Source organism: Balaenoptera borealis, assembly GCF_965194805.1.
Source record: "Balaenoptera borealis genome assembly, chromosome: 1".
NCBI classification, from domain to species: domain Eukaryota; kingdom Metazoa; phylum Chordata; class Mammalia; order Artiodactyla; family Balaenopteridae; genus Balaenoptera; species Balaenoptera borealis.
Window position 1 is genome coordinate 167433298 of NC_138860.1, and position 12294 is coordinate 167445591.

Here is a 12294-nt window from a genome sequence, read left to right on the forward strand (position 1 = left end):
GATCTACTGATGTAGTCTGACCTTAGTCCTGAACTCTAAGTCTGTACTTCCAGTTCCCACTAGTTCATGCTGCTTGAATGCCAAACATGCAGGGTGTTCAAAGCCAAGGCCATTACCTTTCTACCATCTGCTCCTCTTCTTCCTATGCGTCCGACCCCAGGTCACAAAAGACATCACTGTCCTTCAGGTCAAAATCTTTCCCGTCATCCGGGGAGACCTTCAAGATGGTGGAGGAGTAAGACGTGGAGATCACCTTCCTCCCCAGAAATACATCAGAAATACATCTACATGTGGAACAACTCCTACAGAACACCTACTGAATGCTGGCAGAAGACCTCAGGCTTCCCAAAAGGCAAGAAACTCCCCACGTACCTGGCCGTGTGGCTGACAGAGCCTTAGTGCTCCGACTGGGTGTCAGGCTTGTGCCTCTGAGATGGGAGAGCCGAGTTCAGGACATTGGTCCACCAGAGACCTCCTGGCTCCACGTAATATCAAACGGCGAAAGCTCTCCCAGAGATCTCCATTTCAACGCTAAGACCCAGCTCCATTCAACAACCAGCAAGCTACAGTGCTGGACACCCTATGCCAAACAACTAGCAAGACAGGAACACAACCCCACTCATTAGCAGAGAGGCTACCTAAAATCATAATAAGGTCACAGACACCCCAAAACACACCACCGGATGCGGTCCTACCCACCAGAAAGACAAGATCCAGCCTTATCCACCAGAACACAGGCGCTAGTCCCCTACACGAGGAAACCTACACAACCCTCTGAACCAACCTTAGCCACTGGGGGCAGACACCAAAAAAAACAGGAACTACGAACCTGCAGCCTGCAAAAAGGAGACCCCAAACACAGTAAGATAAGCAAAATGAGAAGACAGAGAGACACACAGCAGATGAAGGAGCAACGTAAAAACCCACCAGAGCAAACAAATGAAGAGAAAATAGGCAGTCTACCTGAAAAAGAATTCAGAGTAATGATAGTAAAGATGATACAAATTCTTAGAAATAAATGGAGAAAATACAAGAAACGTTTAACAAGGACCTAGAAGAACTAAAGAGCAAACAAACAATGATGAACAACACAATAAATGAAATTAAAAATTCTCTAGAAGGAATCAATAGCAGAATAACTCAGGAAGAAGAACAGATAAGTAACCTGGAAGATAAAATAGTGGAAATAGCTACTGCAGAGCACAATAAAGAAAAAAGAATGAAAAGAATTGAGGACAGTCTTGGAGACCTCTGGAACAACATTAAATGTACCAACATTCTAATTATAGGGGTCCCAGAAGAAGAAGAGAAAAAGGAAGGGACTGAGAAAATATTTGAAGAGATTATAGTTGAAAACTTCCTTAATATGGGTAAGGAAATAGTCAATCAAGTCTAGGAGGCACAAAGAGTCCCATACAGGATAAATCCAAGGAGAAACATGCCAAGACACATACTAATCAAACTATCAAAAATTAAATACAAAGAAAAAATACTGAAAGCAGTAAGGGAAAAGAAACAAATAACATACAAGGGAATCCCCATAAGGTTAACAGCTGATCTTTCAGCAGAAACTCTGCAAGCCAGAAGGGAGTGGCAGGACATATTTGAAGTAATGAAAGGGAAAAACCTACAACCAAAATTACTCCACCCAGCAAGGATCTCATTTAGATTTGACAGAGAAAGTAAAACCTTTACAGACAAGCAAAAGCTAAGAGAATTCAGCACCACCAAACCAGCTTTACAACAAATGCTAAAGGAACTTCTCTAGGCAGGAAACACAAGGGAAGGAAAAGACCTACAATAACAAACCCAAAACAATTAAGAAAATGGTAATAGGAACATACATATCAATAATTACCTTAAATGTAAATGGATTAAATGCTCCCACCAAAAGACATAGACTGGCTGAATGGATACAAAAACAAGACCTGTCTTGTCTACAAGAGACCCACTTCAGACCCAGGGACACATACAGACTGAAAGTGAGGGGATGGAAAAAGATATTCCATGTAAAGGGAAATCAAAAGAAAGATGGAGTAGCAATTCTCATATCAGACAAAATAGACTTTAAAACAAAGACTCTTACAAGAGGCAAAGAAGGACACTACATAATGATCAAGGTATCAATCCAAGAAGAAGATATAACAATTGTAAATATTTATGCACCCAATGTAGGAGTACCTCAATACATAAGGCAAATGCTAACAGCCATAAAAGGGAAAATCGACAGTAACACAATCATAGTAGGGGACTTTAACACCCCACTTTCACCAATGGACAGATCATCCAAAATGAAAATAAATAAGGAAACACAAGCTTTAAATGATACATTAAACAAGATGGACTTAATTGATATTTATAGGACATTCCATCCAAAAACAACAGAATACACATTCTTCTCAAGTGCTCTTGGAACATTCTCCAGGATAGATCATATCTTGGGTCACAAATCAAGCCTTAGTAAATTTAAGAAAATTGAAATCGTATCAAGTATCTTTTCCAACCACAATGCTATGAGACTAGATATCAATTACAGGAAAAAATCTGTAAAAAATACAAACACATGGAGGCTAAACAATACACTACTTAATAACCAAGAGATCACTGAAGAAATCAAAGAGGAAATCAAGAAATACCTAGAAACAAATGACAATGAAAACACGATGACCCAAAACCTATGGGATGCAGCAAAAGCAGTTCCAGAGGGAAGTTTATAGCAATACAATCCTACCTCAAGAAACAAGAAACATCTCAAATAAACAACCTAACCTTACACCTAAAGCAATTAGAGAAAGAAGAACAAAAAGACCCCTAAGTTAGCAGAAGGAAAGAAATCATAGAGATCAGATCAGAAATAAATGAAAAAGAAATGAAGGAAACAATAGCTAAGATCAATAAAACTAAAAGCTGATTCTTTGAGAAGATAAACCATTAGCCACACTCATCAAGAAAAAAAGGGAGAAGACTCAAATCAACAGAATTAGAAATGAAAAAGGAGAAGTAACAACTGACACTGCAGAAATACAAAGGATCATGAGAGATTACTACAAGCAACTATATGCCAATAAAATGGACAACCTGGAAGAAATGGACAAATTCTTAGAAAAGCACAACCTTCTGAAACTGAACCAGGAAGAAATAGAAAATATAAACAGACCAATCACAAGCACTGAAATTGAGACTGTGATTAAAAATCTTCCAACAAACAAAAGCCCAGGACCACATGGCTTCACAGGTGAATTCTATCAAACATTTAGAGAAGAGCTAACACCTATCCTTCTCAAACTCTTCCAAAATATAGCAGAGGGAGGAACACTCCCAAACTCATTCTACAAGGCCACCATCACCCTGATGCCAAAACCAGACAAAGATGTCACAAAGAAAGAAAACTACAGACCAATATCACTGATGAACATAGATGCAAAAATCCTCAACAAAATACTAGCAAACAGAATCCAACAGCACATTAAAAGGATCATACACCATGATCAAGTGGGGTTTATCCCAGGAATGCAAGGATTCTTCAATATATGCAAATCAATCAATGTGATACACCATATTAACAAACTGAAGAAGAAAAAACATATGATCATCTCAATAGATGCAGAGAAAGCTTTCGACAAAATTCAACACGCATTTATGATAAAAACCCTCCAGAAAGTAGGCATGGAGGGAACTTACCTCAACATAATAAAGGCCATATATGACAAACCCACAGCCAACATCTTCTCAATGGTGAAAAACTGAAACCATTTCCTCTAAGATCAGGAACAAGACAAGGTTGCCCACTCTCACCACTATTATTCAACATAGTTTTGGAAGTTTTAGCCACAGCAATCAGAGAAGGAAAAGAAATAAAAGGAATCCAAATCAGAAAAGAAGAAGTAATCCTGTCACTGTTTGCAGATGACATGATACTATACATAGAGAATCCTAAAGAGGCTACCAGAAAACTTCTAGAGCTAATCAATGAATTTGGTAAAGTAGCAGGATACAAAATTAATGCACAGAAATCTCTTGCATTCCTATACATTAATGATGAAAAATCTGAAAGAGAAATGAAGGAAACACTCCCATTTACCACTGCAACAAAAAGAATAAAATACCTAGGAGTAAACCTACCTAAGGAGACAAAAGACCTGTATGCAGAAAACTATAAGACACTGATGAAAGAAATTAAAGATGATACAAACAGATGGAGACATATACCATGTTCTTGGATTGGAAGAATAAACATTGTGAAAATGACTATACTACCCAAAGCAATATACAGATTCAATGCAATCCCTATCAAACTACCAATGGCATTTTTCACAGAACTAGAACAAAAAATTTCACAGTATGTATGGAAACACAAAAGACCCCAAATAACCAAAGCAATCCTGAGAAAGAAAAACGGAGCTGCAGGAATCAGGCTCCCGGACTTCAGACTATACTACAAAGCTCAGTAATCAATACAGTATGGTACTGGCACAAAAACAGAAATATAGATCAATGGAACAGGATAGAAAGCCCAGAGATAAACCCACACACATATGGTCACCTTATTTTTGATAAAGGAGGCAAGAATATACAGTGGAGAAAAGACAGCCTCTCCAATAAGTGGTGCTGGGAAAACTGGACAGCTACATGTAAAAGAATGAAATTAGGAGCACTCCCTAACACCACACACAGAAATAAACTCAAAATGGACAAAAGACCTAAATGTAATGCCAGACACTATAAAACTCTTAGGGGAAAACATAGGCAGAACACTCTATGACATAAATCACAGCAAGATCCTTTTTGACCCACCTCCTAGAGAAATGGAAATAAAAACAAAAATAAACAAATGGGACCTAATGAAACTTAAAAGCTTTTGCACAGCAAAGAAAACCAAAAACAAGACAAAAATACAACCCTCAGAATGGGAGAAAATATTTACAAATGAAGCAACTGACAAAGGATTAATCCCCAAAATTTACAAGCAACTCATGCAGCTCAATATCAAAAAAGCAAACAACCCGATTTAAAAATGGGCAGAAGACCTAAATAGACATTTCTCCAAAGAAGATATACAGATTGCCAACAAACACATGAAAGGATGCTCAACATTATTAATCATTAGAGAAATGCAAATCAGAACTACAATGAGGTATCACCTCACACCAGTCAGAATGGCCATCATCAAAAAATCTACAAACAATAAATGCTGGAGAGGGTGTGGAGAAAGGGGAACCCTCCTGCACTGTTAGTGGGAATGTAAGTTGATACAGCCACTATGGAGAACAGTGTGGAGGTTCCTTAAAAAACTAAAAATAGAACTACCATACGACCCAGCGATCCCACTACTGGGCATATACCCTGAGAAAAGCATAATTCAACATGATCATGTACCACAATGTTCATTGCAGCTCTATTTACAATAGCCAGGACATGGAAGCAACCTAAGTGTCCATCGACAGATGAATGGATAAAGAAGATGTGGCACATATATACAATGGAATATTACTCAGCCATAAAAAGAAACAAAATTCAGTTATTTGTAGTGAGGTGGATGGACCTAGACTGTGTCATACAGAGTGAAGTAAGTCAGAAATAGAAAAATAAATACCATATGCTAACACATATGTATGGAATCTAAAAAAAAAAAAGGTTCTGAAGAACCTAGGGGCAGGACAGGAATAAAGACGCAGACGTAGAGAATGGACTTGAGGACACGGGGGAGGGGGAAGGGTAAGCTGGGATGAAGTGAGAGAGTGGCATGGACATATATACACTACCAAATGTAAAATAGATGGCTAGTGGGAAGCAGCCGCATAGCACAGGGAGATCAGCTCCGTGCTTTGTGACCACCTAGAGGGGTGGGATAGGGAGGGTGGGAGGGAGACACAAGAGGGAGGAGATATGGAGATATATGTATATGTATAACTGATTCACTTTGTTATACAGCAAAAATTAACACACCATTGTAAAGCAATTATACTCCAATAAAGATGTTTTAAAAAAAATGTTAAAAAAAAAACCTTCCCCGTCGTCCCTTAGCTCCTCCTTTGCATCTGTTCCTCTGATCCCTGTCTACTTCACCTCCTGAGTCTTGTGTCCCTTTCCTGCTCTCACCCCCTCTGCCAGCCCCCATCCACTTTCCCCCAGTGCATGGCTGACCTCCTTCTGACTGTTCTCTCTCCCTCCACTTCGTCCTCGTCACAGCCACCAACATCTTGCTAATCTGAAATCGGATCCACTCTGGATAGGATGGCTTCTCAGTGCGTCCAGAAAAATATCCAGTCCAGCCCCAGCCTACATTTCCAGCCTCTCTTCCAGATGTTTCCTGCTTAGCGTGTCCAGCCGCACCGTGCAGCTCACAGAGCCCTGGAGTCCACAGCGGCTCTGTCCCCTGGTGCCCTGCCTGGGGTGCCCTTTCCCCTCTTACCCGGTTAATTCCTAAGCCTCCTTTTAAGACCCCAATCAAATGCTCACTCTTTAGTGAGGGCATCCTACCCTCCCCTCTTTCCCTTCTGCCCCCCAGCACAGTCTGATCTACATTGGTTCCAGTGTTTGTCACTCTGTACTGTAGCTATATCCCCTTGCACCCACCTAGCCCTGGATCCTGGCCCATAGGAAGTACCCAATACATATACAAATACTTGTTGACTGGATGAATGACCTAGCCATAAATCTCCCTTTCAAACTGGGACAACCAGAAAGCAGCATCCTTCTCCCTGACTGGACCTCAGGGCAGGGGCGTGTGCGGTTCACCTGGATTCCTTCATTCAGGTTGGCTGGTGTGTGTTGATCTTGCTTAAGCTTGAGGTTCTGCACACCGATAGACGTTTGCAAACGGGGAACGTTTGTGCAGACCCCGTCGTGCAGCTGAGCCCCTTCAGCCCTCTCACTGTCATCACCCTGACCCTCTGGTCTCCTGGCAGGTGTGTTCTTCACTTTCCACACCTTCCACCTGGAGAGCAACCACGACTACCTCCTCATCACGGAGAACGGCAGTTTCACCCAGCCCCTGAGGCAGCTGACCGGTTCCCGGTTGCCAGCCCCCATCAGCGCTGGACTCTACGGCAACTTCACTGCCCAGGTCCGCTTCATTTCCGATTTCTCCATGTCCTACGAAGGCTTCAACATCACCTTCTCAGGTAAAGCACGTGAGGGTCCCTCGGGGTAAGTGATGGCTGAGCACTCGGTCCCTCCCACCACCACCCCATCCTGCTGCCGGCCTCTGGTCTCCCCAGCAGATGGTTCTTGGTCCCCTCCCCAGCCTCTGGGAGGGGGACCTCACTGCTGCAGCAGAAGATAGTCGGGTTAGACACAAGGACGAACTTCCTCATAGTGGGCTTGGAAGGAATTAGCAGGTCTGTTGGGGAATCTCCTTCTGTGAAGGTATTTAGGCTTCACTCTGAACATGACCAACCCAACTGATTGAACTAGAGGACCTGAGGAGTCCCATCCTGCCCTAGTAATTCCAGCTTCTTCTTCTGATTCCACTTCCACTACTTCACAACCACAGCAATTTCTAAAAAAAAAAGAAAAGAAAAAGAAGGGAGACTGAAATTCACATTTTGGAGTGTTTTGGTCTCATTTGGGGGCTGCTTCACCAATGCTAATTTAGTAGCGATGGATATTTATCTTTGTGTTTAGGAATCCTGCAAAGAAAGCTCTTTAATATGCATTCAGGGAGAACAGAGGACCCTTCACTCCTCTAGTACCAAGTCCTGCTGCTGCTCTCATCCTATTGCTCCCAGACCACCCCCCTCCCACCACCAGCCAGGAGCAGAGCCAGCAGGTGTATTCCCCCGGGACGGGTGAGAGATATCTGACCTCTAGGAAATGGGACACGGCCGAGCTCAGCCCCACAGTGTCCCTCCAGCAGATGCCACCTGCCATGTCCTGGCTGATGGGACATATCCAGCCAGTCTGCCTCATCCAGCCTCTTTCTCCCCACCACACAGAGCCCCGGGGTACTGTGCCCCAGAAGGGAGATGCCCTTGGGGATGAGGGAAAAGGTGCTTCTATATCATCACTAGAGGTATAAAAGTCACTAGAGGCAGGTCCCTGGTGCATAAATGCCACTCCGTCACACATGCCATCTGCCTCAAGTGCCAGCGTTACCAAGACACAGCTTCAGCTGAAACACTTGGATTCTTTTTCCCAATGTAAGTTGCCCTAGGCTGGGTCATGCACTCTGAACCTCTAGAACCAGGCTGATTGAATTGATCTGGCTTGGTGCCCAGGGAGAAAGAGGCAGGAGAGTCCATAAGCCTGAGGCTGGGGTTCATGTGGAGTTGAAGGGACAGAGGAGGAAAGGGTCAGCCTCAGAAATACTCCCGGGAAGCATGTTTCCAGAAGGGCGGTGCTCTCTCCCACTGCTTGTGGTCTGGAGGCACTCAGACCACCCAGAACACACCTGCCTGTTCTCCCCCGTCTGTGTCCCTCTCGGGCTCTCTCTCCTTCTCTCCTTACTTTTCGTGCATCGGTGTGTATCCTGTACCTCTGTCTGTCTTCCTCTCTCGTCCTCTTCTCCCTGGTGTCTTTGTCTGTGTGTTCCCATCCTCTGTGTCTGACCCCAGCTCTACTGCTCCCTTTCCAGAGTATGACTTGGAGCCCTGTGAGGAGCCTGAGGTCCCAGCCTACAGCATCCGGAAGGGCTTGCAGTTTGGTGTAGGCGACACCTTGACCTTCTCCTGCTTCCCCGGGTACCGTCTGGAGGGCACGGCCCGCATCACGTGCCTGGGGGGCAGACGGCGCCTGTGGAGCTCGCCTCTGCCAAGGTGTGTTGGTAGGTGGTCACGTGCTTTCATTTTGCTTCACTAATGGGGTTGGCCGGACTTTAGTCAATTGCTGGGAGGTGGTGGAACGCACCTGGGCCAAGAGGCCGACAGGACTGGGTTTAAGGACTGTCTTAGCACACGGTTACCTTGGGTGGGTGGCCTACCCTCCTTCCACACCAACCTCCTTAGCAGTACAGGAGAGATGGCGCTGCCTGCTTCGTGAGCTGTTCTGTAGCCTCAACTGACCTTTACAAAGCGGGTCCACAGTAGGCAGTCGGATGAAATCAATTTCTATGCTGTTCCCTCCCACCCTTAACACACATTCCCATGGCTAATTGATGCCTCTTGCGGAGAAATCTGGGTGGGGTGTGTGGGTGCACCTATAGGAAGGAGGTATGACCTTTGCCCATGGAGAATCCCCATCTGGTGGAGGAGAGGGCCGATTTTACTTGTCCAATGAGGTTGCTAGCTTTTGAGACTCTCTAGAAAGACTTCCTCCATTCCGCTGGGGAAGAGAGAGAGAAGCAGGAGTTGGGTTCATTTATAGAGCACCCATTGCAGGTCAGGCATGCTTCTGGATGCTGAGAATACAAAGGTGAACAACACAGAGAAGGTCTCTCCACTCCTGGTCTCACGTTCTGGTGGGGGGAGATAGGCTGTAAACGCATGGATGTGTAGTGTGTCGGGCAGTGTTGAGGGTTACAGAGAAAGATGGTCAGCTTAGAAAGTGCTGGAGGTTTTTATAACAAGTGGTCAGGAAACGCTTCTCTGATGAGCTGACATTTTAGTAGAGATCTGAAGGGATTCAAGGAGCTAATTCATGGGAGAAGAGGGAGCAGAGTACCAAGGCCCCAAGCCACGAGGCTGCTCGGTGTTTGAGGAATAGCTTGGAGGCCAGTCTGGAGCAAGCGAGGGGGGGAACAGCGGATGGTGAGGTTAAAGAGGCAGCTGATGGAGTTGGGACCAGGAGCCCTGTGACCCAAGGTCCTGCCGGCCTCCTTGCCAGCGTGCTAGAGCAGGCTGTTCAGAGCTCCAGGCCCAGAGAGTGGAGAGAAGTGGGGTGATATCCCAGGGACTGGGGACAGTTGCTGGCTGTCCCTCGTTTATAAGGTTCGTGGCTCTGCTTGCTCGATGCTCACAGCATGGGGCTAGACGGAACACAGGCTGGGTCGGTGGAGTACCTTCCATGCTCACTGCTATCCGCTAGTGCTAAACATTACAGAAAACCCCAATGTACCAAACAGATCAAAGCAGCACTGCACTGACTGAAACAGGCACCGGCGTCTTGAGAGCCCTTGAGGTCAGCCTTGCCCAAGACAACCGCGCGGAGCCCTGGGGTTCTGCAGAGGACAGTGGTAAATAGGATGGCAAGATGGGCTGTGGGGTCACCTGGGCTCAAAGGTGAGTCTCTGCTCTGCCACTTACCAGCTGTTAGATCTTGGGCAAGCCACCAGACCCCAGCAGCTCCAGCTTCCTCGCTTATAAAACAGAGATAACAATATCCAATTCACAGGCTTTATTCCAGATTAGATGACATAATTTACATAAACCAATGGGGTGCCAGATAATTATCATCATTTTGCCAATAACCTTTTTATCATTATTTATCGATGACATGGCCAACAACCAATAACCCTTTACGATCTCAGAGGGGAAACATTAAGACAAATAGATGCAGAATTCCATTTTTGATCAATTAACTAATCTCAAAGTTTATCCTTTTTCCTGCAACCATCCCCCAGAGCATCCACCCACCCTGACCTGGACACACATTCAGACACACGTGTAACTCCCACTGTGTAGGTTCAGTTTCAATGTGGCTGCTAGCAGCTCTTTTCTGCTCTGGAGAAATGTCTTCAGCTAAGTGGCTCTGAGGGGAATTTTTCCTGAATGGGATTATCCAGGACCACAGATACACATACGCCCTAAGCTCTCGCCTCACTGATCTCATTACATAAACTCATTCTTTAACTTATTATTCCAATTACTGTTTGTTCATGGCGCCTCACAATATTTTCATTATTACATTTGTCTTCTGTTTTGTATGTATTCATAATGCATAGCAATTATAATCACCTCTAATTACCACCAGCCCACAACAGAACGTCACGCTGGAGGTATCACGGGAATGCCCATCTGGGAGATGCTCTGAGTTGCCATATGCACTGGAGGTGTAAATTGAATAACTTACCAGGAACATTCCCTGCTGAGAAGGAGATGGACAGTCCTGGGCTCTAATTCATTGTGTGACAGGGCAACACAGCCCCTGACCTCAGGGTCCCCTGAGCTGGATGTGGAAGAGACAGCCCTGATCCCAGAGGACCCCATTCTGCAGCGGGAGACATGGCCCTGCCCTTGGGATCCCCGCATGATGGAGCAGACCTAACTCTCTGCCTCGGGAGCCCCAGACTGATGGACAAGACACAGCCCCTGCCCTTAACGAGACCTCTTCTGATGGGGATGACAGAGTCGTAGATGCCCAAATTAGCCGCAGCACTTTCCGGTGCAGATGACTGTTTGTTTCTCTGGAACATTTATTTGTTTCCATTTATGCTTGTGTTTGGCTTTACAGTGCATCTGCTCACCTCCCCTGATACTTTGGAAACTCTCCCAAAAGCAAGTGCCAGGTCCCGCTACCTCCTGTACACTCCCCGGTGCCCTGGAAAAAGGCCTCAGTAGGGGCCAAGGACTGGCCCCATCTGAAGCTGTCAGCCCCCTTCCCCTCCCCATAAAGGTGTCGGGCATGTGGGAAAGAGGAGAGGGTCATGCTGGGGCAGAGATGGCATATAGCTATTGTGCAGCAAGCCGGGGCAGGAAGGAGGTGCAAAAATATGTCAAAGCCCACGTTTAAGGAAAACCAACTTTTAGGAACTAGGCAGAGAGCAAGAGGTATCAGGAACAGTGGAGGTGCTGTGAATGTCAGGCAGCTAACACATGCTTCCCGAGAAGCTTCTTGGGTTTTCTGCCATTCCCGGAGCCTGGGCAGTTAGGGCTCCAAATAGAAGCAGATAAGCTGCGTAGATTCATCGGGTTAGATGGGGAGAGAAAGGAACAAAGCTTGTTGAAGGCCTACTAGGTGCTAACCACTCCCTATACGTTCACCTCTTTCATCATAAAATTTCATATATGTATTCTCTCTAGTTTTATGTGGATGCCCTTATTGTCCAGATGGAGGCAGATGAAGAGACCGAGGTTAAGAGAGTTGATATAACTGGTCTGAGTCTAAAATCCATGCTCATCCCACTGCACCACATATCGTTCCCTAGATGGAAGAGAATACTGTGCGACCCCCAGAGATGATGGAGAGCTGCTTCAGAGGGCTGCCCACGTGATGTGACTGAGTAATAAATGTCTAAATATGCACAGCCTTCAGCACCCCCTCCCCAAATGCCCACCTTCATCAGAGGGCACCCAGAATACTTACACACTTTAGAAACATATCTACCTAAAGTATCAGCAGCCACCAGGGTGCCCGTCCACCACCCGCCCTTTAGCTTTATGCCCCAGCTCTGCACATTCATTACACACGTTCGGACAC

At 45.3% G+C, this 12294-nt stretch overlaps 1 protein-coding gene across 2 annotated transcripts in view; it reads left to right on the forward strand.

The window, feature by feature from the left end:
* The window catches only part of CSMD2 (CUB and Sushi multiple domains 2), a 658464-nt gene that overhangs the window by 430678 nt on the left and 215492 nt on the right, over positions 1–12294 (forward strand). For both annotated transcript variants that reach the window (XM_082362533.1, XM_082362534.1), the window contains exons 20-21: positions 6909–7124; positions 8576–8764. In XM_082362533.1, the coding sequence (XP_082218659.1) occupies positions 6909–7124; positions 8576–8764 (405 nt within the window). The remainder of the gene's footprint in view (positions 1–6908; positions 7125–8575; positions 8765–12294) is intronic.